Here is a 27,834-nt window from a genome sequence, read left to right as displayed (position 1 = left end):
CACCAGTTCAGTTAATTCAGCAGATTATTTATGTAATTAATCAATACCTTAACTCTTCTCTAGGTATTCCCCGAGCTGCGGAAACAACGGGAAGAGCGCGAGCGCTTCAACCGACTCGGCGCACGGGTGAAGTCCGAAGCGGAACTCGAGGAGATCGCGGACGGACTGCACGAGCAAGAGCACGAGGACAAGAAGATGCGCGCGCTCACCGTCGTGCCGCCGCTGCTGCAGGACAACAGCGCTGTTCCGAAATATACGGATACGAACCGTGAGTACTGCACCCCGCACACTGCGGCCACACTAGTAGTGAGCGGACTGCACAGCAGCAGCACGAGGACAAGAAGATGCTGTTGTTGTAGTCCTATGGCACCCCAGAGGTTCCTCTGCACCTCTGGGGTGCCCTCTCTAACGTCCGCCACTTCTGCATTCGCTCAAGCTAAGTCCAGCGGCTCGTAAGTCGCTTCTAACGCTTAGGTGCCAGCACGTTTGAATAAGGCGTCCACGAGAGTGGTGATTTAGCCATTTGGTGGCCGTCAGTCAAGCTGACAAGCAGGTGGCTGACCGTGAGTGCTACAGAATAACGATAGTCGCTGGCAGCCCCGGTAGCATAATTATAAGGGATATTATATTATATGGCCTTCATTCGAAGAGGCTCCTTTTTGCACCAAACTATACGTCATACAATAAATAGTTGTATGAAAAACACAATGGATGGTGTCACCCGGGGAGGTTCCTTTCGTTCACCCGCTTTTAATTAATAAAATGTTATAGGTATATTCATTGACTTATATATTAGTAGCGTAAGGACAGGCCCAACCGCTCTAGAAAATGGCACCCTTGCGTTGGCCCTTAAATCTCATAAATCGGTCATAATTTGTATGAATTAGGGCCAGCGCGCGGGTGTCATTTTCTTTTGACAAAAAGTTCTGACGGGCGTATCCTTCCTTTTGAAATCGTTGGTTATATTACTAACCCCTATTTCCCATCCCCAGGGCAATGCATGGACATGGAGGCGGAGCACAAAGAGCTACAACTCCGCAACGTGTGGTCTCCGGCCGAGCGGGAGCTGTTCAAGGAGAAGTACCTGCAGCACCCCAAGAACTTCGGCCAGATCGCCAGCTTCCTGCCCAGGAAGAGCGTCCGGGATTGCGTCAGGTTGGTAGCCCTGGATATGACGTTAACTAAAATGGCGGCCATCTATTGCTGTCTGTGGCATGTTGGTTTGCACAAGGAGTTACAAATGCGCAACGTGTGGTCGCCGGCCGAGCGGGAGCTGTTCAAGGAGAAGTACCTGCAGCACCCCAAGAACTTCGGCCAGATCGCCAGCTTCCTGCCCAGGAAGAGCGTCCGGGATTGCGTCAGGTTGGTAGCCCTGGATATGACGTTAACTAAAATGGCGGCCATCTATTGCTGTCTGTGGCATGTTGGTTTGCACAAGGAGTTACAAATGCGCAACGTGTGGTCGCCGGCCGAGCGGGAGCTGTTCAAGGAGAAGTACCTGCAGCACCCCAAGAACTTCGGCCAGATCGCCAGCTTCCTGCCCAGGAAGAGCGTTAGGGATTGCGTCAGGTTTGTTGCTCTATGATTAGAAGTTATGTATCTTAGCCACAATTAAATAGCGGCCGATTGCACTTGCATTGCATTGTTGCTTTTATGAACGAATTATATTATAAGAGAGGATTGGGAGCGCATCCTTGCTACAATAGTATATAGCGAAAGAGCAGTATAGTACCACAGTATACGTTAGCACCAATGTTTTGGATACGGTTTGAAGCAATCCCATTGCGTGCTCACCGTCCCTCTACGTCTTCAGAGAGGACCAAAATATAGTTTTCATCGTCCAAAGTTATATTTTGTAACCCTTGTACCTATACCTATATCGACATCTAGACCTATTCTAGGTATTGTAAAGTACTTTATGTCCCCCACACCCTGTTTCCACCAATTTATCAGCTGTAAACCTAAACACCCTTCTAACATTCCAGATTCTACTACCTCTCGAAGAAGGCGGAGAACTACAAGCAACTCCTGCGCAAGCCCCGGCAGCGGCGCTCGGCGCGCAACCCCCCGCGCCCCGCGCCCGAGCCCGAGCTGCCCGCCGGCGTCACCACGCGCCTGCAGCGCTCGCAGGGTATGTATAGTCGGTAGAAAAGATAAGTGTCCATCCCAAGGGGAAAGATTTTGGTCCTAAGAAGTTAAAGATGGGAGAACTTGGGATTTATTAGTCGGCAAATTCATAGTAAGCCTTATATGTATAAACACAGCAAACATATGTGACAAAGTTACATGGCCATTGGGTAGATCTGGATAAAACCGCCAAATAAAGTGTAGTTCTCGCAATAACATACCCTCACCCTCATGCCTTAAAATCCAGCACGATGTAATCGTAGTGCGTCCAATAACAGTCCACGAACCAGATGGAAAACTCAAAGCTTAGATCATAGCCATAACTCTATGGTCAACCTTATTTTCTACAAAATATAACATCCCTAACCCCCAATACTGACTCCCCAATCCCTTCCAGGTACGACAGCGCGAGGCACCGACAACAAGGACGGTCAGCAGAACATGGAGGAACAGCCGCCTGCGCCCGCCGGCGACGCCGTTGCTTGCGTCCCCGCGCCTCCCAGGTTTGTGTTGCTGATTGTACATTTATTGGTATTTAAGGCGCTATATAGAACTAGAGCCGCCAATTAAAAAAAAAACATATCCATTTGAAAGCGTTTTTACGAAACTGCCAAAGCCTCGTCATGTTAATGTCCTTTCTAGCAATATTTTATTTTTATAGACGCACACTTCAATTATTGTTAAAAGGAACAAGCTGTATTGTATATTTAGATACATAAATGCCCAAAATAAGTGGAAATTACTGTATTAAACCTTAAAATCGGTTAATTACATTCACTGCCATCTAGTGGCAGCTTTGTGAGGCAGCGGCTGAAGTGGCGCCCGTTTTGCGTACCGCGAACCGTATTTGTACGCTCTCAATGAAACGTACGAATGATTAGTTTCCATTTAGACCCGATGGCGCTGCCGAAGTTTCCCCAGCATCCCGTATCTATTTGGATTTATAACAGCAGGTGGAGACCAACTCGCTAAATAGTTCACGAAATTGTCAATGGGTGGTGTTAGTTGTCAGTTTTGCAAAAGTTAACTTTAGTTTACTGTTATATTTTTGTGAGTAGTACAAATGCAATACGTGTTAAATTTCATAACTTATCAATTTATTACAATCTCTATAGTTATGATGATCAACGTATTGTTTCTAAGCATTTAAAAAACTAAACCTTTTTAAAACTTTATTTATGAAAATAAAAAAGAAAGCAATTTTATGTGTAGGTACCTAGTAACGGTACTGAATGTGGCATTAAATGAATATAGACTATTTTTAAACAACTTGGAAGATAAGGTTTTTTCATAAATGCATACTAAATTAATCACATTATCAAATCTCAAAATGATAAAATTATATTCCAATAAGTGGATATCAAGTTCTAACATCGTGCCCCGAACAAAAGCTAGATTTGAACGCGTTCCCACCTTGTTTGCATATCCACCACTCACTTATATGAGCTTGAGAATGTGCCATAGAGTACAGAACGAAAAATTAACTTTGTTTATAAACATTAAAAACTTTTAATTTGTCCAACTGAAATAGACCCTATATTTTGGTTAAACATTATGTCCAAATGTTTTCATTTTCAATGTATAGGCGACTTGAATTTATTTTACATTGTTTACTATGTAATATATCTTAAATCTTGTATCAATTCAATATCTCTTGTCCTGTTGTATTTTAGAATTAATTCGCTCCTCTACAATCTTATTCGTCTAAATACTGTCGCGTCTAAATGCTTCCACAATCTGTGGCGCACTTATTCAATTTTTCATAGCGAGATTAATCGTTTAAAATTCATATCTTTTTATTTTATTTCCTCCATTCTAGAGACGAGCGCTCTTCATACACTTTCCACTTGATTTTATTCTGAAAAAAACTCTTTGAGTAATATTCTCATAAAGTTTTCTCGTGGCTCGAAAGATTGTCCGTTTTGAATAAAACATCAATGTACCATGTTAAAAGATTAGCAGAGCTGCTCTTTATTAAATTAAATTATTTTTGTCTTGTTTGAAATCAAGATAAATTGTATTATTTCTAATTGTTTCTATTTTAGTATTAGTTTAATTTAGTAATTTATTGGTATCATAATCCTAATCCTAACTAATATTATAAATGCGAAAGTAACTGTGTCTGTCTGTCTGTTACTCTTTCACGCCAAAACTACTGAACGGATTTGAATGAAATTTGGTATACATACGGTTTAGGCCCTGGGAAAGAACATAGGCTACTTTTTATCCCGGAATTCCCACGGGAAAACTTTTTAAGGCGAAGCGAAGCGCGCGGGAACAGCTAGTAATGAATAAATATTTTTGCATACTCTAATAAATGCAATAGTATTAAGACAAGTATATAGTTAGATGAATTTTAAATAAATAAAATTGCGAGTTTGTTAACTTATACACATGCAGAATAAAGAAAATATGGAATAATATCAGTTTTGTTATACGTACGTGTGTTGACAATCACTCTGATGATTATTTGAACTAACCTCTCGTGGGGCTAGGGATGGGAAAAACCATACACTGTCAGGGATATCGATAAAAAAGGAGTAACGCATTAATTTTCCCCATGATATCCATCGATATCCTCGAGACCGTAAAGGAAATAAAACGTAATTTTGCACCTTATAAAAGAAATAATATTGTGTATTCAAATTATTAGAGGTAATTTAAATCATTCCATTCAAATCGAAAAAGTGTAAAATATGAAACAATGCTAAATAGAGTGGTCGCTGAGTGTATAACCGTGAGTATTAGTATTAGTCCAGAGTAAAAATAAATGTGTAACTAAATAATATGTGTATTGCAACGGTGTCATTATCTGAGAATAGTAGATACTATACATACCGAACATAAACATCGACAAACGCCCTCCCCACCCCTCGCCGCCGATACATCTCCCATCACAGCTAGCTCTGTTTAGATTTTTACGCAAACATCCCGCGGCTCTCACTCTAATTGACTTAATTAAAGCTCTCGTCGGCCAATCGAGACGCGCGGTTTCAAAATTGGAATATGGAACGAAAAGAAACCGTTGAAATATACGCCGTTTGTGGTTATTTGTCTTCTTTCTCCCTTGACGCGGTTTTCTGCATGGGTAGAGCTATAATTAATCATTTATTAGATTCCAGGTGTAATTCATAATACCTACATATTTTTATATCATAATTATTTCATTAAACGTATCCGAACTAGATACCTGCATTATTAAAAAAATACACCAGCCAACTGTAGACAATGCAGTCATCATAAAAGTTCCTCCAGAAAAACACAGAAGAAAATTGTCAGAAATCAAAATAAAAACATACAAATTAATATGATTGCTTGCAGATCTGTTTGTCTGGCGGCAACTGTTTGCACAGAGATAATTACTATTCCGGGAGCCCCGTTTTATTAATTGCGGCCATTTTAATGATGTGCCAACACCGCGCTGCCGGTTTAATTGGGGCGAGGATTTGCTTTACCACTAGCTTCGGGAAACGGGTTTAACTTATATGGAGGTAGTTGGTACAAGGAGTCTTAAAATAACTGGATATCATTAAGAAATTATGAAAATTTAAAGAATATTTTTGTACCTAATTGAATGTAGTTTATTTTAATTTAATATGATGGTTGAAACAATCTTTGACTCCATCGTTTATAATACTAGTCCTAAAAGAACTTCCTAACTCCTTTCTCATGCGAACACTGTTGATTCATTTTCTAACCCCTAATTTCTAACTTGATACGCCTATTTCTTCAAATCGTATTGTTTGAGCTAATACAGAAACCCTCAAAAACATTGTCAACTATTGAACGACAATGCGTACTGCTAAAATCCGAATAGAAACCCCCAAAGTGGGATCATAATGCGGGGCGGATCGCGGTCGGCACAGCAAACATAATTAGCCAAATTCGGCACTCTTTTAATTACCTTCGCCGCGGGGCGCCTGCACCCCTCGTCATTGTGATCAAGTGTAGGTAGGTACATATACTTAGTGCGGTTATTTCGGGAGACCAGTGTTATTGGATATGGGAATAGATGCATGACAATAAAATGATGATACTCGCTAGATGTAACATAACATAAACACATACACTTTGTATTAAAGTAGGTACTCCCTTACAGTTTAGACAGAGGTGCATGCTGTATCCACTTGAAACTATGTCTTCAATGTCTGGTAATTTCAGCCTCTGACCACTGACCACCTTAAGGGTAGGGTTACATGGACATGAGGCTATAGTCGCTTCAGAAATCGCCTCATCAAATTTAAACGCGAAATACCATTAGACGTGCGGCTTAAGTCAGCGTGTTAAAACGCCACACAATTAACTCACATATTATTATTATTTTTTCCCTTAGGGGCATTCCATAGTGACTGGTGGGACTGTTTACTCCAGAATTGCTATTGTTTAGACCTGTAACTTTTTATTTTAATCAAATAATATGATTAAATATATACTGTATAGTAGATAATGAACCAAGTAATGTAATGATTACCAAATTAATAACCCATGTACATTAATTGGTGATATATTAACGGTTTAAGGAGTGTGACTGGTGGGACAGCCAAAAATACCTCAGCCCCGACCTCTGCTCCGTCAAACGAGATTTTAGTCCAAATACTTAACATAGCAAAATGTATTTGAATGTGCTATTAAATGATTAAATATATTAAGACGTGAACTATAAACTATGAGCAAGCTTTGTTTCTGCAAGAAATATAGACCAAATAAATTGTGACTGGTGGGACATGAACATGACCCAAAAAATCGTACCACATGTTCAGACCAAAAAGACAACGTATGAAACGTATGTAAAAAAATACTTTTCTGCTTTTTTCAGAAAAAAAAATAACAGAACATGTAAATATGTATATCTAATATTGAATTAACAATAAAATAATCTTGATTAGATTAATAAAAAAATATCTCATTTTCCAACTACCCGTGGAATGCCCCCTTACTTACTTCGTTACCTCAGCGACCCAAAGTGCGTCTTGGCCTTTCTTTCTTGTATCCTGACGGTCCAGTGCATGTCTCTGGACTGGATATGACTATGTTTGCCCTATACACAATAATCTTAACAATCCACCTTCCCCCAGGTCCGAGCTCACCCGCACCCCTCCGCCGCTGCCCACCTCGCCACCACCAGCATCCTCCGCGCCGCCTGCCCCGGCCACCACCACGGCGGTGCCGCTGCCCGGCAGCCCCGCGCCGCCCGCGCTCACCGTCACCACGCCCTCGCCAGGCCCGGAGGGGAAGGAGGAGACTACGACTACGGCTGTGGTTACTGTGAGTATTAGCTTACTTGTTTTTAAAGTGTCGGTGATAAACAATAGTTGTACCTTAGGATTGGTCATCGTTTCGTTCATTGGTGAAGATTAGCGTCGGTATAGGCTATTAGACTGGTTAGTTTACTGAAGCATTACTTATTTTCTGATGTGATTGACTATATGTATAGGAATATCGAGCGTAGCTCTTTTATCATCATTATCATCAGCCCATGATAGTATGCTGCTGGACATTAGAGCGCTGCAGCCTGAGGCCTTGCTCATTCAGCTACTTCCGGCTACCTATCTAAGGTCGTCGGACCAGAGTTTATTCAGTCAAAATTAATAAATGCACAGGAAAATACTTATTATAATACCTAGAGCTTACCAAACTAATCGTCCCGTTTTCAACAGCCAATACCTTCAACAACCTCCTCCACGCCCACACCGCCGGCGGCGACCACCCCCGTCACGTCGACGTGTCCGACCGTGGTCGTGACGTCATCGCCCGCGTCGGTCGTGACGTCGGTGGCCACGTCCGTGGTGACGTCCACGGGCGTTGTGAGCGCGCCCGCGACGCCGCAGCCCGCGCAGCCGCCCACGCCGACGCAGCCGCCTACTCCGGAAGCTGGTGAGTTTTGTTGTCTGTTGTGCGATGTATGTTTCCACAGGAATACTTTGTAGCCATACATATAGATACTACTCTGTTCTATATGCAAATACATGCATACCAAATTGCGATTTAAAAAAAGTCGTAGTATAATAGTTGTCCACCCTGTATATTATGAATATGTTCAATTATACACGCCTCATATCACCGAAAGTGTATTTAGATTCAGAAATGACTTCCAAGCGAGTGACTCGCTTTTATTATTAGGTATATAAAAATTGTGAAGAATCCTATATTGCGATAGGAGGATTTTTAAATTACATAGGTACTAATTAAAACTTATATGATTAGCAAGCTATAGCAAGGTGTGATTGATTCGAAATAAACAACAAAAAACTTAGATATATGTTTATTTAAGTAAGTCACAATGCATAGAATTCGTAAGATACTTACATACTTTAGGTGCTTTTAATATTAAACTTCGTCAAAAATCAGAGCCCATGATCCTTTTTGTGTAATTTACACTGTACTCTAACGATATTTTTAAAATTACCTCAAATTTCCTTTAGTTATAATTAATTAATCACCTAGAGAACTCAAAAATCACAAGTACGTGTAATTCCCAAAATGTCTACAATCAAAACATCTGAAACACACGTCTTAATTCAAAAGTTTACTGAACTAAAAACAATCGTACACCATTTCACTACAGTCCTTAACTCCTTAAGCTCGTACGCTAGATCACTAGTTTAAAATACTGATATGTTTGCGTTGTCCGTGTGCCTTGCTCATTGTGCACCGGCGGCGGTGGAGGTCGAAGGTTCAGGGTCGGGCTCGTGCTCGGTCTCGGCACTGACACCCGCCTCGTCAGCATGGCAGCGCTTGCGGTGCTTGTGCACGAAGTAGTAGGAGGGGAACTTGGAGCCGCAGGTCTTGCACGGGTAGTACTGCACGGAGGTGGCCCGCGGCTTGCGGTGCCGGCACCAGCTCGGGTCTGACGGCTTCTCGCGCCACGCCGAGTTGAGCACGCGGCTGAACCGCACAGGACCATCGCATGATGCGATGTCCAACACAGTGCTCTTAGAAGTCTCCTTCGGAGGCGCTGGAGACTCAACGTGTTCAACGTCTAGCTCGCTGGATGTAGTGGAGGAGGGTGAGGCTGGTGGTGGACTGGATGGCGGCGATGGAGCCCTAGCTCGTCTAGGCACAGGGCGGTGGGCGCCCGGCGGAGGCGCCGGTCTGGCCACACACGGGCTCGGGCCCAGCCACGCGCGGTACAGAGACAACATGCTCGCGCCACGGCCGCCCGCAATCTGCCGGACTCGCGCTCTAAACGCACCCTTATATACCCTCGCGAGTTTTCTTTTTAATTTCCCGGCTGATGAATGTTTTAGTTTCGGAACCCTTTCGACTCTAATTAATGGCAGGCAAACATTGTTAATTGGCTCTTTACCCGAGCAATCGCGGAAATTGAATTGTGGTGTCTTTACACAAAGGACAGTAGGTACTACCAGAGTTCAAGATACACGTATACTGTTACATTTTGATCAACATCAGCAAAGCATACCTACGGAATGCGATTTCTTTTATTTGTAACTATATTTCTAAAATAAGACAATATTTTCTATGATAATTTGCCTTCCTATCCTCATTTCAGTGACATCCATGTACCGAAGTACCGTTATGTACACACTACCCACACTGCAGAATGTCCTTAGCCGTCCCTATCTCCAAGTACATGGCGGTAATTGAGGCAGAAATCTTGACAACGTTGAGAGCGTTGTTTAACGAGCGCGTTTGTCGAAGCGGCGGCGGCGGCGGCGGCCGCGCGGGCTCCGGGGGCCGCTGAGTGAATTAAGTGTTTGTACTGAGATCCGCGACAGGGTTCGCCCTGTTCAAACAACATTTTGAATATTTCTCAGGGGCTTGTCAAGGAATTTTTAAGTGTTTCTGAAACTGAAAAAAAATTACGACCAATATCTATAATATACATGGGTAATTGGATTTATTTTTCGCTTTAAATATTGTAGGCCTGGGTGGCATATATTAAAATTCTTGACAGCATACATACAACATATATGAACACAAATAAAAGGCAATTTACATGTAAAACTGTTTAACTACAATCGAATAGAACTACTTACCTACCTCATTATTCCCGTTTCGTATTATGTTTCAAGTAGAAACACGTATTTTATCTTGTGCAAACAGCGCGAGACAGCGCGTACCTATTTCCAAACATTCATCAAATTACCAGTGTTCATTTAGCAAAGATTCTCTGATCTAAGAGAGAGTGTTTGGTTTTTTCTCATGAATAAAATATGTAATATTTTTTACGTTCCACCGTCGCTCCGGGCGACTGTTTGAGTAGAGACGAAGATGTTTAAACAATCGGAAAAATGGCATAAATGTTGGACCGATGATAACGTAAAACAATCTTAAGAGTCTTGTTAAATTTACTATTACTCATTATATTTTATATTCGGTACTAGGACTCTTCTACTAACATTTAAAAATAAATAAATTGTAAATATAGTCGTTACAACACAAAGCCGTGCGCTCGTCACAGGTAACTCTTCAGGGATTCGGGACCGCTGAATGAATGAAAGAACTTTTTAATCGCGATATTGAATGATGACAATCCCCCTCTGTTTGCATAACAGCTGTTTGCCGGTTTACCGCAAGGGAATTACGAATTTCAAATGCTTTGAGATATAGGCTGGAGACTATTTCTCTGGCTCCGATGTTTTATAAGTTCATAATAGAATACTTCCTCCCATATTGGTGGGAATGCCTTTAAAATACTTTCGGCGATAGTTCTAAAAGTGGTCCAGAAATATCCTCTTTCGAATATCAATACGAAAATTTAAGTACCTACACTATTAAAATAACTATTTTGTCTATCATAACAACTATCACACAATTTAAAAGCGAAAAATAAATCCATATTTCAGTTGGCTAATTACACAGAAAGGGCCTGTCGGACCCCGCTCTCGTATTCCGTGTGTCCGGATTAACCCGTCGACGGCCAGCGGGATTATAACCATCACAGGTCACTCCCGTGTGAGGGCACTCTACGGATTAACTACAGTGTTAACCTTAATCGCCCTGAAAGAAATATTTCAAAATAACCGGTGAATTCACGCGTAGAAGGATCATGAGTATAGGTATAAGTTATGAAATATTTAATGGGAAATACTTAAATAACTTACAGATCATTTACCATTGTTTGTTTTTTCAGACACGAATGTATACAATGTTATTATTGGTTGTAACGGTGCGAAAATTGCACATATACAGGGTGTCAATTTCATGATATCGATATGTAATCCACGTGCAGACAGTATAATAAAGTATTCCGTTTCACAGATTACACATGTGTTCTGTGACGGATATTCGTTATTCACTTTGTCTAATATTCTCTATGTTCATATTTTAGTGTTATAATTTAGCACTCATTACAGTGCCTAGATCCTCTCCTGAAACTATTTCTGTTGTTATTATTTAAGGAGTAAACGGATTGAAATAGTTATTTGCTTAGCTGTCTATCAAGTTAAGCTACCGTTTCAATTTACTACATATATCTTAGGTCTTAATTGGGGCTAGTGAGGGTCTCTGGCGCAGTCGGTAGGATACGGAGAAGACGTATTTGCACATTGTTCGACAAACAGTAATTAGTGAGAGCTGGAATTCTGAGAGATTTCACCCAATTAATAATACTTAGAGTGCTATTAGACGCAAACGTAGAACTCCCTTTCAGAATAAACTTAGTGGTGTTATGAAAATAATAATGCACCCGCAATCCTTTTAGGTTTATTCTTTTTAGATAAAAAAAATATGGATGTAAATTTTAACTGTTCTTATGAATATATTTTTGGCAAAAATGTAGATAGCACGAATTCCCAGTGCCAATAAAAAACCAAACAAACTTTCAACAGTTACCGCCACTGAATAATGCAACGCCCGCGGCACTGGTTCAAACAATGCACCAGGTAGTTTAGTTAGTCTGTTAATTACGCCCGTTTACACAGATCGGCCCCGCGCGTCCGCCGTCAATTATTCAGTGCACGGCTGCAGTTTGCGTTTACCTTCGCAGAGTTGGCGCCCAACTAGGGACCGGATTTGTAGTTGGCGCCCAACGTGGGTGTCGCTTTTGTTTAGTTTTGAAAATGATCAAGTGCTGTAAGGTGGTTTTTTTAAACTCAATGGTCTTATCAACCACGAAATAATTCATTTTATTTTACTTTGAGCTTATAAATGATATCGATTAGTGTTAATGGTTCGTTAATGCTCGTATTTTTTTCTATGCATAATACTGTATTATAACCTATATTTTTCAATTAACCAGCCAAATAAAACATACAAAGTCCACACCAACTCCCGTCTCATCTGTGTGTTACACTGGTTTGTGGCTCTCTATCTGTGTACGTTGTTTGCCGACCGCTCAGCGCGCAGCGGCGCGAGAGAATTTAACGAGAGCCGCCATGTGTTTAGTCGCACACCGATCAAACAGATCTAACCAATAGCGGGTACTTCTGTTTGTTTACTCTGTGCGGGATGTAGCAACAGTTTAGATTGAAAAAAAAAACATTGCATAGATAAACTGTGTTTTTAATGTATATAAACAGTTTAGTAAAAAATATGATATGATATTTTTTATCATGTATGTTTTTGTTTGAATTTAAAATAGGCTGTAATTTCATCTAACAGTATATTTATCGTTCGGCAAATGGGTCCGGCTGTTTTAATATTCATTGGCAGTTTTAATTAAAAGGCATAATTAAGCTGCGATTGCTTTATTAATCTGCTTTCACCGTATTGGCGGGGAGGGCTGGGTAAATACATTATGAGGGGTGTACAATTTTTAATGTAATTATTCGCTACGGTTTTGACCCTTTTCTGTCTAGGGCTCATCCGGTTATTGATATACATACTTAAATGTATGCTGTAGGTAATTTGGTTAACAAATATAACATACCAAACCAGAACTAAGTAGACCTTGTAGGTGATATTTAATCAGTACCAGTAATAGAATCAAACAATATATTGACACTAACAAGCAACCTAATCGTAGCTGATCCGGCGCAAACATACTTATCCGTATTCGGCATTGTAGACCTAAAGTAGATCGTCAGTAAGTGTATTTTCGAATAAACAAGATACCAGTTCGCGCCTGCATACAAAATTCATACGGCCAGCGTTGGGGTGTCAATTTGCAAAGCAAAACATGTTAACTAGTTCAGATTTAGCGCTGCAATCGCAGCTTCAGCTATTTAATTATTTATCCCTGTATGCACGTTAAATGGATTCCAGATTTTGCATAGTCGGCCGGATTTAAATAGCTTTAAAACTGTTTTAAATAACAAGCACTGATTGGGGATAGCTAATTTGATGAACTTTTATTTAGTTAGCTGAATGAATAGCAAAATAGTTTATTTTAATAACACAATGTGAATCACGATTTTAGTTTTTGTCATATCACAATGCGAGTTTAAATTTATTTTTAAATGTAGTAATAAAATAGCGACCAGCTTTATTTAAGGACTTGTGTTTTGTGTATGAACCAACTTGTTACTTACCACAACAACCTTTTATCCCCTTAGATAATTAAAACTCACTCGGCTTGCTTGTCAGATAATTACTTGATCATCATCATCAGCAAAAAAAATACAGGCTGGAGACAGTCGACCCCAAAGTCTATCGGTTCTTCAGCAACTTTGCTCCTCTTACCCCTAGCCCAACACCTCCCATAACATAACGCTTTAACTAACATTACTTGTCCCTCCAACAGCGTTGATCGAGCGGCTCACACCCTCCGCTGCACCCACGGCGCCCAGCCCCGCCGCCACCACCACGCTCGCCGCCGCCGCGCCACCCACCACCTGTGCTGTCTGCGGCGTCAGCGGCGCCACCCGGAGCGTGTCGCGGTCGCGAGCTCATCATTATGGCATACGGGAGGAGGTCAGTTGTCTCTGTTGTGAATAGTAGTACAGACACTATGGCATAGGTACGGGAGGAGGTCAGTTGTCTCTTCAGTTCTTTTCTGGGTCGTAAATAGTAATGGTAGGAGGACGAGAGGGTTGCTAGATCTTGATCATCCTCACCGGTTCACCACGGAGACAAGCTCTAGTCCTGCGCTGTAACACAACTGTAGTACATGTAGCGATAGCGGTAGTAGTGTTTATTAACGACACGATAGTAAAAAGATCCCATCACCATGGATATTTATAATCTCACGTCTCCTATTTTCATTTCAATCCATACAAATCCACAAAGATTAACCTTTTAACTCTTCCCACCAGATGGCGCTAGGCGCGCGAGTATGCGAAGCCTGCCACGTGCGTTGCGTGGTCTCCCGCTACACGTGGTGTCCCGTGGCGTCGTGCGTCACGCCCAAGGTGCGCGCCAAGCGGCTGAGGCACCTGCCGCCGCGGTGGCACGACCTCCCGCCCGATGTGAAGAGGCCGCTGTGCGACGAGTTTAGTGAGTATTGTTGAAAAGTGTTAGGTAGATGGCGCTAGGAGTACAAGTGTACAAATTGATATAAGTACTTTACTTTTGCATATTACTGTAAAGTGGATAAAACACTTTGAAATTAAATCGAGATGTTCATCTATTTCGCATTTTGGCTGCACTATCATTTGTTTCCACTTGCCAATACAGAAGAGGCCATCACATCTGTATTAAAAACCTCCTTCATCCACAGACATACCAGCTGAGCTAAGCAAATGTTGCCTAGCGTGCTTCAAGCGGATAACGAGGCGACTGGAGACCATCGGGGAGCCGACCCTTGAACCTACAGAAGACGAAGCTTCAAGATTCAGGACATTACTACGAGAGCATGGGACAGCGTGGGACCGCATGGCCGCGTCCTGTGGGAGGCCCCCGGCCAGCCTCAAGGCCTTCTACTTCACGTACCGGAAGCGGTTTCAGTTGGATGCACTGGTGGCTGAGAGGCAGGTGCCTAAAGGTATGTTGTTGGTTTTTTTCTTTGGGAAGGAAGAATGAGTGTTATTAGGTTGGAATGTGTGGGTGTAGTATATGAGAAAGTACATCGGAAACGAATGGATCCATTTGATAGTTTATACTTGTAATTTGACCAATAACTTGATCGAGCGTTATCTTAGTCATAAGAAACGGTTTAAAAGATATAAATGGATAGCTTGGTTGGCGACAGTATTCGCGTAACACCAAAATACACCAAGTAGTAATTACATATTTAATTATTCATGACAATATTCAAGGTCTTTTCACAAATAATACTTATATTATTGTTTAATTTATTCATAACTTTTCAATACAAATACACATTCAGTTCTTAGTAGTTATTCAAAAGGAAAAGAAGCTAGTCGACACTGTTGATATAAATCGAAAATTTAAAGGTAGTTAATTTAAAAATATCCTAATGGCGATAATAACGTGTCTTGGTATTGTTAATAATTTAATTAGTTATAAGAAAGATTGATTAGAATAAATCGGAGTAAGTCATAATATGCGTTTGTTTAGGCATAGCATTCTGTCTAAATGTCTCACCATACCTCATAAACTCTCCAGGCAGCGACACAGAAGACTCGATCCTAAGCTCGGGCGACACGGACACGGCGTCGGCGGAGTCCCCGCGGCCGCCGCCGCCGCCCGAGCCCGCGCCGCCGCCGCCGCCGCGCCGCGACGAGTACGACTCCTCCGCCACCGAGACCGCCGATGAGGAGAATGATGCCCCCACGGCCAAGGTGCTCGGGGTTAGTGTCTATATTGTATACTAGCTGTTCACGCGCGTTTCGCTTCGCCTTAAAAAGTTTTCCCGTGGGAATTCCGGGATAAAAAGTAGCCTATGTTCTTTGCCAGGGTCTAGACTATATGTATACCAAATTTCATTCAAATCCGTTCAGTAGTTTTGGCGTGAAAGAGTAACAGACAGACAGACAGACACAGTTACTTTCGCATTTATAATATTAATTAGGAAATTAGGATAATTAGGATTAGCTAGACAGGGTGTCCCACGGTATATATACTTATGCGAAGCATATGAGGAAGGGGTGTCCCACGGGATATATACTTATGCGAAGCATATGAGGAAGGGGTGTCCCACGGTATATATACTTATGCGAAGCATATGAGGAAGGGGTGTCCCACGGTATATATACTTATGCGAAGCATATGAGGAAGGGGTGTCCCACGGTATATATACTTATGCGAAGCATATGAGGAAGGGGTGTCCCACGGTATATATACTTATGCGAAGCATATGAGGAAGGGGTGTCCCACGTACTATATACTTATGCGAAGCATATGAGGAAGGGGTGTCCCTCGTACTATATACTCGGAGATACATAGAGACCGCCGACGAGAAGAATGATGCCCCCACGGCCAAGGTGCTCGGGGTTAGTGTGGAAGTGATTTCTTTTAGTCTTAGCCCAGGCGGGCACTGCGATCCGACTTTTTGCGACATGATTTTAAAAGTAGCCCTCCTGCCGCTACACGGGTAAACGTTAATATATCTCGATTTGCCATAAATACGGCGCTGTAATTTATGGAACGCGAATTAAACGAGTTAATCGACGTCGATAAGGCATCCGTGTAGCTGTAGCGGCCGCTGTTCACATAATTTTCTCGCGATCTTCGAATCGCATAATATGCGCCCATGGACATATTTATGAACGCATAATATGTTCAACGACAAAAATATCGCTATATAAAATATTGTAGCACCCTGGCCTTATGGAAAATTAAGAATCTTTCAAATTTTTTTGTAGAGTTAAGTATCTGTGATTTGATTTTGCTTGAAAGTGTTATTATTTCTCATCCAAGATGTTCATATTCAATATTTAACTTCACTCCTAAACCGTCACCTTCTCTCCACAGCAGCTAATCCCCGCCCCGCGGCCCATATCCCCGGCGCCGCCGCCCGCGCCCCCCGCGCCGCCCCCGCGCTCCCAGGGCGCCTCCCCCGCGCCCCTCACCGTGAGGGACGTCGTGCTCAACATGATCGAGATCAGCCTCAAGAACGCTAATAATGGACCGCCTAAACATAATCATAATAAGGTGAGAAACTACTGGGTTAACTCATTATCATTATCACCCGATAATAAAAGTCCATGTTAGGTTGGTATCTGGGCATAGGCCTTTAAAAGAAGCGCCAGCACACTCGGTCTTCATCATAATAAGGTATTGAAGGAGAGATAACTCATAATTTTAGATTATTAAATCGTGTCTGCTGCATTAGCCATCTGTTTTTGGCTTTCCTTATTCAACTACTTTAAATATTGGTCCACTGTAAATAATTAGATATGGAGTCAACAAGATTTTCCTAAAGAAGTTAGCACCCATCGCATTGCTACTCTCTTTGGTATCGGCCGTAAAGAGAAGATATTGAAGTTGGTTGCTCATTTTCGATCTTACTGTTCCTATGGCAACACTAATTCCTATGTTCAGCCGCACTTTTTCCTTCCACCAAATACCTAGTAAACTACGATTACAATAATCAAAGCAATACTACAATGTAATGTTCTTCCCAGGTGACGTCATCAACGCCAACGCCGCTACCACCACGGGAGTCGCTCGCGACGCTCAGTGTTGTGAATAGCGGACACACCCCCGCGCCCCGCTCCCCGCACCGCCCCGCCACCATCACCCCGCTACGACCTAACAATAAGGTACTTATTATATACTTACCACCAAGCTTAGAGCATGCAGGCTCTAAGTCAAAGTCAAATGTTTATATTCATCGTATAAATATAATCAAATCTGATGAACGTAAATTTTACAAACTACTCTTCGTTCGGATAACTGATTCTGATGTTCCGCCTACTTCTGGCGGAATTAAATCCGAACTTTCCCAGCTTAGCCGACATATTTTTCCCTCAACATTTCACATAGACAACATGCAATTATGACCCATATTCCGTAGCAGGACGGGCTGATGGTGGTGCACATCGAGCCCCGCAACGAGCCCCTACTAGACCTGAGTGTGAAGCGGCCACGGAACGACGTGTCTGTGTCTGTGACGCAGGGGAAACCGGTGAGTACCCTCTTGTGTGTGTTTGTGGTAGTCGGTTACTAGAAATGTTATGTTGGACATGAGGCAAATTGTAGGTTGGTGCTGTCAAAGCCTAAAAATCTGTCTATCTATCTATATTTATTGATGAATATTGTCGCTGTTGATGTTATTTAGGTTTCGTCCCGCCAAATCGGTACCTAATGAGTATTATATCAAGATAATCACCCCATGTGCCAGTTAGTATCAAATTCTCAAACCATAATTATTTATATCAATCTTATCATCTTCTAATAACAACCCTTACTCTCCCCACAGCAACAGCAAGTATACAGAAACATGACGGAATACAACAACGTGAACCTAACAGCGTACCGGGCGAACCCCAACATCTCAACCAGTGCACCGTCGAACCAACCCCCCAACACCAACCCTTCACCTTCAGCATCCCCACGGCAATATGGTGTTGGGCCCGTCAGACCACCCATGCAGGCGAGGGTTAAGCTACCAGCGGCCAAAGGGTCGATAACACTAGGCACGCCACTGGAACAGGCGACGCGGCCGCCCAATGACAATAAGACTGGTGAGTATCGTAAGTAATCGACCGGCTTTTTTACTTTTTTTGTTGGTTTTTGGTTCTGTGCGCGTATTGGTTATGTTTTGTTGCATTTGTGATGTCGGATGTCTATGTAAATTATGTTTCCGTCATGGAATTTCCAGGGTGATGTTATGTACAACTCAATTGGTATGTCTCTCATTTTGAACGGTGCTAAATTAAGAATAATGGGGCTTTTATAGAATCAACACTCCTATTAGATCACCAAGCATATGTGCGATCTCAGCATAAGCAAATCTTATGTTTTCGAAACCTCTTTATGTCAGCTTTATTGCTTCAAAATCAGCTTCCCCTAAAAAGTCCCTTATGACCTAAAAAGTAACATTATACCTATTTAACTCCCCTTTGTCCTAACAGGATCAATAACAGCGGGCACCCCCGTGCACCCGCACCTGGCGGACAAGCGGCAGTTCGACTACTACAAGCGAGGCTCCTACTACAACACGAGCCAGCCGCGCCCGCACTCGCCCTCCTTCTCTAATGTGAGTGTTGTCTCTCTCTGCGTCAATAATAGCGGGCACCCCGGATGAATTCACTATGTGATAGTACAGTTTAATGAGCTACTAGTAGTGGAAGCGAGTAAAGTAAACCTGTAAGAGGGTGTCTATCACATCAAAAATTCATTGGATTGTCACAAGATGTGGCAAAATGAAAAAAACTTCCAGACCAGCTAGCTATCTTTTCCACGTGTTCACAGAAAGGACTTTTAAGCGAGGATTCCTAGATAAAAAGTAACCAATAGCATTAGGGAAACTTTTGCATTGGAATGGTAAAAGTATGTTTCAAATCGGCACTATATTTTCTGACAATCAATTTCCTCTTTATAATTTTAATGCATAACCATCCTAATCTAACAACATCCATCCCCTCACAGCAACAGCCGCCCTACACGCGCAGTCCCTACGAGCAACGGCAGATCATAATGGCGGACTTCATCACGTCGCAGCAGATGCACGGGTGCGCGCGCCGCTCGCCGCCGCCGCAGCAGTACTCGCCGCAGAGAAGAGAGAACGTCAGCGTCATACAGAGGCACTCGGCGCATGCTTATCCTCCGCCTGGTGAGTTATAAGTCTTCTTCTTCTTAGCGTGTCAATAGAGATGGATGCTGTTATGTAGATCTATGTTAGGAAGCCGATGACGCGAGAACGTCAGCGACATACAGAGGCATTCGGCGCACGCGTACCCGCCGCCCGGTGAGTCAAAGGAGCCTTTTGGGGGAGATATTTGTCTTCTGCAATACGTGACCCGTCAAAATATTTGAAAGCGCACGACCAAAATCAATCATTCATTCAGCATTAGCCGGAATCGGTCGTAAGGTCATTCTGACCAGATTTAGGCCCGGGTCTCCTATTTACTCCGTAGGTCGCGTCAAGTGTCACCGCCGTAGGCCGCGTCACGATGTACACTACATCTACGCGCCAACGTCGGCGTGTGAGGGAGACCGCTTCTAATAATGTCTCCATGGTGCAAAGCGCTGTGGACTAGCCGGCGCCTAGACATTTTAACTGATGCTCTAAGAAGATCTGGTATATTAACGTAAACACGTTGTTCTTGCAACAAAATTTAGAACCATTCCAAAATCACCATCCCTAATATGCCCCTTATCCCCCAGGTCACGAAGCCTTCACATCGCTAGTGGACGTGGCATCAGCCGCCACCGCCCTGCCGGTCCCGCGCGGGGAGGTGAAGCCCGAGCCCAAGCAGCAGCCCAACCACATACCGCAGCATGATATCAGGTGAGGAATGAGGAATGCATACTTATGGTTAACGGATAAGTTATAAAGATATGAGGGATATACAAGGATAGTAGCGTTCTGACTGAAATACTATTAATTTGACGGCAAGTGTTTTTGAAAGTAAAAAATCAGAGTTTTTTGGTCGACAATTTGTTGTGTACCTAAAGAACTTCGAGTTAAAATGCATGAGAAGTATTATTTGATGATCATTTAAAAAAATGGATATTTTATTAATTGCTCTCTATCTGTAATCGGATGTGTTAACAAGCCTTTTATTGGTTTTAAACCGAATACAAAAAACCGGCCAAGTGCGAGTCGGGCTCGCGCACAAAGGGTTCCGTAGCAGCAAATATAATATTACAGTTAAATCAACCTATCTCAAAAACTATAAGAGATACTTTGATCAAACCAAAAATCGTTGAAAGAGTTAATTAGCATGCATCACCTCTATTTTTTTTAGAATTTTATACCCCGTAGTTATAAAAATAGAGGGGGGGGGGACATACTTTTTACGACTTTGAGAGCTGATATCTCAAAAACCGTTCACTTTAAGAAAAATGTTTTTTAGAAAACTTTATATCATTTTAAAAGACCTTTCCATTGATACCCCACACGGGTATGTACATCGAAAAAAAAAATTTCATCCCTCAGTTACATGTATGGGGGGCCCCACCCCCAATTCTTTTTTTTACTATTTAGTGTCATATTTTTGTAGCGGTTCATACAACACATATTCCCATCAAATTTCATCACTGTAGTACTTATAGTTTCCGAGTAAATCGGCTGTGACAGACGGACAGACGGACAGACGGACATGACGAAACTATAAGGGTTCCGTTTTTGCCATTTTGGCTACGGAACCCTAAAAAACTGTTTAGGACGGGACGATTGGTTGGCGACTCCTAGTAAATAGTTTATCCACAACGTCATATCCCTAACATCCACCCCATATTGCAGAATACAAGAGCGGCTACAACGAGACATGATGGCGCAGGCGCAGGCGCAGCAGAAGTACCACCAGCAGATCCAGTACCAGGCCAGCGTGCTAGAGCGGGACAGACGCGTGCAACAGGCGCAGTACATGGACCGAGAGAGGGACAGGCATATAGCGTTACAACAGAATAGGGATAGGTATGTTTTCTTCTAAAATATTTCTTACAAGCTGATCCCGCGATGTTCGCTTCGCCTTAAAAAGTTTGCACGTGGGAATTCAGCGAAAAAATGTGCCGCTAAATAGCCTATGTGTTAATAAAGGGTGTCAGCTAACTCCATACCAAAATTTCGTTTAAATTGGCTCAGCCGTTGGCGACCGAATGGCGTAGTGGTTAGTGACCCTGACTACTGAGCCGATGGTCCCGGGTTCGATTCCCGGCTGGGGCAGATATTTGTTTAAACACAGATATTTGTTCTCGGGTCTTGGATGTGCCCGCAAAATGGCAATAGGCCCGCCCCCTATTACATTGGGACTAACATAACACTCTGGCGAAAAGTGGGTGCAGCAATGCACCTCTGCCTACCCCGCAAGGGAGTACATTAGTACGAGGCGTGAGTGAGTGTTTTTTTTTTTGGCTCAGCCGTTTTGACGTGTAGAAGTAACAAACATGTGTATGTACTCACAAACTTTCGCATTTATCATATTAGTAGGATATTCTGCATTGTAAAGTTCTGTCGTAAAATGACCTTAACTTGATGTCCCAACAGCACAACTAATTACATTAACATCTGCAGAGAACGCGCAATCCACGTGATGCAAGAGCGGCAAATGATGGACCACCATCATCAACAGCAACAACAGGCGCAGGCGCAGCAACAACAACAGCAGCAACAACAGCAACAAGCGCAGCAGCAAGCGCAACAACAACACCAACAGCACCAGCAGCATCAACAGAATCAACAGCATCAGCAGAATCAACAACATCAGCAAAATCAACAGAATCAGCACCAACAGCATCAGCAGAGTCAGCACCAACAACACCAACAGAATCAGCAGAACCAACACCAACAGCAACAGAACCAGATGATGCACGACCGACAGAGGGAGATCAGAGAGCATCAGAGCCATCATATGCCGCATCCGCAACAGGTATTTTTTAACTTTATAAAACGTTTTGCTCGAAGATTCCGTAAAAGCCGCTTGTCTGATGCACGAACAAATATTGCTATGAATGCGCAATAGCGAAATGCACACGTTTATATATCAGTATCACCAGACAGGACTGAAAAGTTGCCGTTTAGTTTTTTACCAAGTGCAGCTTTATATGCCTTCATAATATCTCCTACAAACATAAAACTTCATCAATATAAATTATAAACAGAAGCGGTCCTAACACACTCCCTTGAGGTACACCACAATACTCTACTATCTAAACAACAATAATTATTCCCAACAGTTGCAAAGCGCCGCTAGTCAAGAGAACGACCGACGGACTTACGCCGCCTACACCGCCGCCGGCAAGCATCGCCCGCCGCCGCAAACGCATTACGTAGAGAAGAAAGACAGGTAACATAATTATTTTAAATGTTAATTTTATGTATTGGGTTTTACTGTCATTTGCCTACCAAATTTGTTAGGAGCTTGTTACGAAATCAATTCGAAGTCGTAGCTGACTTGTAATATAGTATACAGTCCCGTCTAGATATTGTCTAGCAAGTCTAGGGTAAATCGTTTGCTTCTATACCTATTCTATGTTATTCACCTACGTTTCGGTGTCTCTCTACTCGACAAAAATCCTCCAAAATTACTTAACTTTGTCTAATGTTAGCTTGAATATCAAACATATTCCTAAAACCCCCATTTCCCCTCCCAACAGTCGTCCAAACAGCGCGAGCAGTGCGGGCGCGCCGCACCCCCCGGCCCCCGCGCCCGCGCCCCCCGCGGCCCCCGAGCCGCGAAGAGACAGCCGGGTTGAGGGCACGTTGACTGCGGCGTCGCTGATCGATGCTATTATCACGCATCAGATCAGCCAGACGTCTACGGATACTAGGTTCCCGGTATGTAAAGTTTACATCCTAAAGTACAAGTTTAAGTTGTAATATTTTAAAGAAGCAGTTTGCCATCTGATAAGATCTTTTGCCATTTGTTTCATCATTATGACCGCCTGGCACTGGTTTCTGTGTAAGAATAACTACTTACACAAGAGGTATAGAAGTCAATTTATCCTGGACAGTCTTGATCAGTGTGAGTGATAAACAATATATTTGATCACTGTGTATTATAGATTAGCGGCAGTTCGGCCACGTTAAAATTGCAGTGTGTCTCTGCCGTATTTTATTTACCTACTTAATCAATCTGTTTCAATCGCATATCGCTCATTACAAACTCGAATTTCGAGCGCATTCATTATTATTTTACAATAAAACCCAAATAACCTTATTTTTCGTCCCACCAGCCAATGAGCCGCGAGTGCGACAACGGCGCCCCCCCACCCCCCTCTGACCGGCCCGAGCGGCCGCCGCCAGAGCGCGACGAGCTTCTCCCACAGCACACCACCAGCATCAAGCTGGGCGACCTGGCGTCCAACATCATCACCAGGGACTTCTGCAGTCCTACGCACGCCTCGCTTATACAGCATAAGTGAGTTGTTCTGCTAATTTTAATGTAGAAATGTTTGAGGTTTAACTTTTTCTTAGAGGCGGTTTAGGCCGGATAGGCAATAAAAATACGTTTAGTCGAATATGAAGGTGTCTGGATGGTCCTAAACGTACATTGTATATGCAGCGCCATTTTTCGAAAATCGTGCGCCTGACAACTTTATATGTACATATCCGTAGGTCGATTGAGAGCTATTGCTAAGATTGATCTCTTAAATGCAACCTTCCACACATGTACTGATTAGTGAAAACCTTTTTAGCAACCGTCGCCCGCTGGCGTCGGAGAAGCTGTTCCCGCACGGCGAGGCCAAGCACGCGCCCTATCTGGAGCCCGTGTCGCCGCCCGACAACCACCATAGCAACAGGTATGAAACGTTCAGCATAAATAAATAATCGACCATTAGGTAATGATATAGGCCACTGCGAAGGAGCAACGCAACACTCTGTCATCTAATAACTATCGGCTGCCTCTCTGTGTATCGGTTCAATGAGCTATTCCTTCATATTATGGTCACAACTTTGAAATTCTTTTCTGCATTCTTGCAAAGATATGACTGACTGCTATTAATTTTAGCTTGCAGATTTCAAGAGTTATGGGTCTCCTTAGTTCTTTGTTAAATTACATGATAGATACCGCTAGGAGCGCTATATTAATTAGTGAATTTCGATGTTTCGTGTATTTACCCTAGTCCAGATCCAGTTTTTGTTACCGACACCCTAAGTACAAGTATTATATTCGTCTACAAATATTTACGCCCCAATAATTATCTACCTCCACAGAAACAGCAGTTCGAGCTCAAACCGCGGGCGCTACGGCGGTGGCGGCGCGGGCGCGGGCGGCGGGCTCATCGACTCCGCCTACCACTACGTCACCACTCGCATCGTGGAAGTCATGCGAGGCGATGATGAAAGACATCTAGCGCCAGATCCGCTGCCCGCCAATACTTATGCGTACCCGTACTCAGCGTTGAATGTTTCCGCGCCCACGCAGAATAGCGTCGTCGCTATTGATGGTAAGTGTGATAGTAATTGTTCACTCGGCATACAGAGTGATCATACAAAGCTGACACGCTGAATCAAAAGGCACACGGCGGCGTGACGACGACAAACGGTTAACACGCCCCGTGTATTCGAAATTGATTTAGACCACTAACTACATATAGTCATCAACCTCATCATCTACTTGACGACTTAATTTATCTGTTGCATAACTAACCATCATAATTTTATTATTTTTCAGGAGGTTCAAGCAACAGCGGTCACGCGCCCGCGCCGCCGCCGCCCGTCGCGCCCGAACCCGCGCCCCTAATGTCTGCACAGTACGAATCAGTTTCCGACGAGGACTGACGCCGCCCGACGCCGCGCCAGCTACCCGCCTAGCGCTGCCCCGTCATCCGCCGCCGCCCGCTCAGCTGACCGGGGACGAGCGAATGCACACCCTAAACTATACCACGTACGGCACATTGTCGAATGGACAAAGACTTGTTATTGTTGCACTTTGAGTTGATTAGTTGTACCTCTGGCGTTAAGATATTTGGAAGTTACGCCGGAGTAGAAGTGATCGATGCAGGTGGAAGAAACGGATTATTGACAAAGACCTGATCGGGTCTAGGACAGAGTTTGAGGATCTAAGAGATATATTCAGTATTGAAGCTGAGTTGTCTCGACATTGCCCGAGGATCCCAAACTAAACAAATGAACGTGAAAGAGAATGAGTAGATGTAAGGTCCAACCATAGATTAGCCTGACGAGATCTGGTTGTTGCACTTAAATACTTGGATGTATAATGTATAGTTTATTATAAGTCGGATACTGTGGAAATTACCCGGATAATTTAAAATAAAGAAAACAAACAACAGGGTGCATTTTAAAGGATCTCAAATGGAGACGTCTGCATCTGTGATTTTACCTTTAAAATTGTAAATTGAATAATAATATTAAATGAACATTGTAATTCTGGAAGTGACTAAATCAAACAGGGAATGTGGTGTCTATAGACTAGCGGCGACGTGATGTGAAGCTTTAAGTGTTGACTGAGTGACTACAGACAGTGCAGTGCAGTGAAGTGACACACGCATAGACACCCGCCGAACTACAACTGCGTGTGGGAGGAATCTGCCCATTCTAGGGACTAATTGTAATATAATAACTTGGTAAAACAATCGAAAGATTGCAGCAATCGATACGCTTACTACAGATGTTAACACGTTTTTATCTGGTAATATTGTTATCGAAATTTCTTTCATCATGTAAAATTATTAGAAAGTTTTTGATGTATTTTTTTAAATATACTTAGGTACAAAATTTGAAGTTTAATATTGTCTACTGTTTCTTTAATCACTTACCATAATTTCACACTAGTACGACTGCGGACTGTTCCAATGCAAAAGGTCGGTGCATGAATCGATTAAACGAAAAATGGAACAGTATTTTTTCTTTAACAAGTGGCTAATTAATGCGTCTTATAAAGAGAAAGATATCCAGTCTTCCAGGCCACCCCCCACGACTATAGGTTAGCTCCGTTACTTCGTCCAATACGTAGCTATTATTAAGTGATTATGTAAATTGTGTAAAATAATTTATCGTTTGTTGAATGTATTCTTTTGGCCAACCTCTCGCGTCTACCTTTTGTACTAAATATACAGTGTTAACTGGGAAGTTGAATAATGCTGTAAATATTGTAATAACGTTCGCTTATTGGCGAGAGGTGGCCCCGACTAGTGACGACCCGCAGATTCCTCAAGCAACCTTTGTCCCCAACCCTCTATAGAGTTGTAACATAGACCTTACTCGCAACGTATAAGACTTGAATTTGTGATTCGGACTTCGCTGCCGCCCCGCGTCGGTAGTATCGCGTAGTATGTCGTTGTGTTGTTACTGTATATAGCCATTCATTACGTTTATGTATAGTTTGTGTACGTCCGCCGCACCGAAGTCCGACCAGATTTACGATAACCGACTTGAACTGTTTCGCGAAATGTAATACCTTATAATAAAGACTATATAAATAGTGTACACATGGTTATCGGAATATTCGTAAAATGGTAAATTATACATAATATGTATGTAAAAATGTATCGTTAATGTATACATACATTTGTGCATTTGTAATTAATTATACAGTTTAGTTAAGACTTACAATAGAGATTTCTTTTTTTAGTTAGCTCGGCCGCCGTGGCCGCTTATAAATACTGACCGTGTGGGTGATGAGTGATGAGTGAGTGAGGAGTGAGTGAGTGAGCGCGTGAGTGAGCGAGTGAGTGTTCATTCGCCGCGAGCGGATGCGGGGCCGGCCGCCGCCTCGCGTCTACACACAAATGGTGCATTTTTTCATAGTGTGATGTGTTAAATTGAGCCGCAACTATTCAGAAGGCTTCACCCGCCTCGAGCCGAATCCTGCGGTTGTTTGTATAATGTAAATGTTTCGCATATTGTGTAAAAACGACTGATTAAAGTTTACTTTTGAGTGAGTATGAAGAGCCGCGCGGCGCCGGCCGGCCCCTACTCTCCACATTGTGATTTCTTTATAAAATTGTAATATTAATGTAATGTAAGTAGCCGAAAGAAAAGATAAAGATAATCCTTGTAAGTCCAATCATAAGCGAAAACAAAGTTTTGGGAGGACAAATCAATAAATAAGATGCAAATCTACTCTTGTGTTTCATTTCAAGGCATAAACTGCCATCTCAACTACAGCAGGGGTAGCTAACCGGAGGACTTGAACAGAACGAATGGAACGAGATGTCATACATGCTATGCTATTACCATATGAGGCAATGCATAGTGTCCACTGTCTGTGTTGCTAGGTAGGTACTTAATGTAAATGCAACATGCAATCATCAAAATAAACATTGAAATCATGCCAAAACTATCACTTCAGTCAATGCAGGAAGCTAACACAAAATACAAGTTAAACA

At 42.7% G+C, this 27,834-nt stretch overlaps 1 protein-coding gene across 1 annotated transcript in view; it reads left to right on the top strand.

Annotated features, from left to right (window-relative positions):
• LOC105393973 (basic helix-loop-helix domain-containing protein USF3) overlaps positions 1-27,568 on the top strand; it is a 59,592-nt gene extending 32,024 nt beyond the window's left edge. Inside the window, exons 8-32 of the mRNA XM_048626217.1 lie at positions 64-268; positions 993-1,155; positions 1,986-2,131; positions 2,525-2,630; positions 7,203-7,392; positions 7,785-8,001; positions 13,772-13,941; positions 14,283-14,463; positions 14,687-14,950; positions 15,535-15,719; positions 16,843-17,022; positions 17,496-17,633; positions 17,888-17,998; positions 18,293-18,566; positions 18,948-19,072; positions 19,465-19,648; positions 20,203-20,326; positions 21,284-21,457; positions 22,055-22,409; positions 22,717-22,826; positions 23,137-23,317; positions 23,716-23,900; positions 24,178-24,282; positions 24,698-24,930; positions 25,158-27,568. Coding sequence (XP_048482174.1) covers positions 64-268; positions 993-1,155; positions 1,986-2,131; positions 2,525-2,630; positions 7,203-7,392; positions 7,785-8,001; positions 13,772-13,941; positions 14,283-14,463; positions 14,687-14,950; positions 15,535-15,719; positions 16,843-17,022; positions 17,496-17,633; positions 17,888-17,998; positions 18,293-18,566; positions 18,948-19,072; positions 19,465-19,648; positions 20,203-20,326; positions 21,284-21,457; positions 22,055-22,409; positions 22,717-22,826; positions 23,137-23,317; positions 23,716-23,900; positions 24,178-24,282; positions 24,698-24,930; positions 25,158-25,264 — 4,413 coding nt within the window. The 3' untranslated portion in view covers positions 25,265-27,568. The remainder of the gene's footprint in view (positions 1-63; positions 269-992; positions 1,156-1,985; positions 2,132-2,524; positions 2,631-7,202; positions 7,393-7,784; positions 8,002-13,771; positions 13,942-14,282; positions 14,464-14,686; positions 14,951-15,534; positions 15,720-16,842; positions 17,023-17,495; positions 17,634-17,887; positions 17,999-18,292; positions 18,567-18,947; positions 19,073-19,464; positions 19,649-20,202; positions 20,327-21,283; positions 21,458-22,054; positions 22,410-22,716; positions 22,827-23,136; positions 23,318-23,715; positions 23,901-24,177; positions 24,283-24,697; positions 24,931-25,157) is intronic.
• Positions 27,569-27,834: the final 266 nt, after the last annotated feature.

This window comes from Plutella xylostella, chromosome 16, assembly GCF_932276165.1.
Source record: "Plutella xylostella chromosome 16, ilPluXylo3.1, whole genome shotgun sequence".
Classification (NCBI taxonomy): domain Eukaryota; kingdom Metazoa; phylum Arthropoda; class Insecta; order Lepidoptera; family Plutellidae; genus Plutella; species Plutella xylostella.
This window is presented reverse-complemented; position numbering and strand designations above follow the sequence as displayed.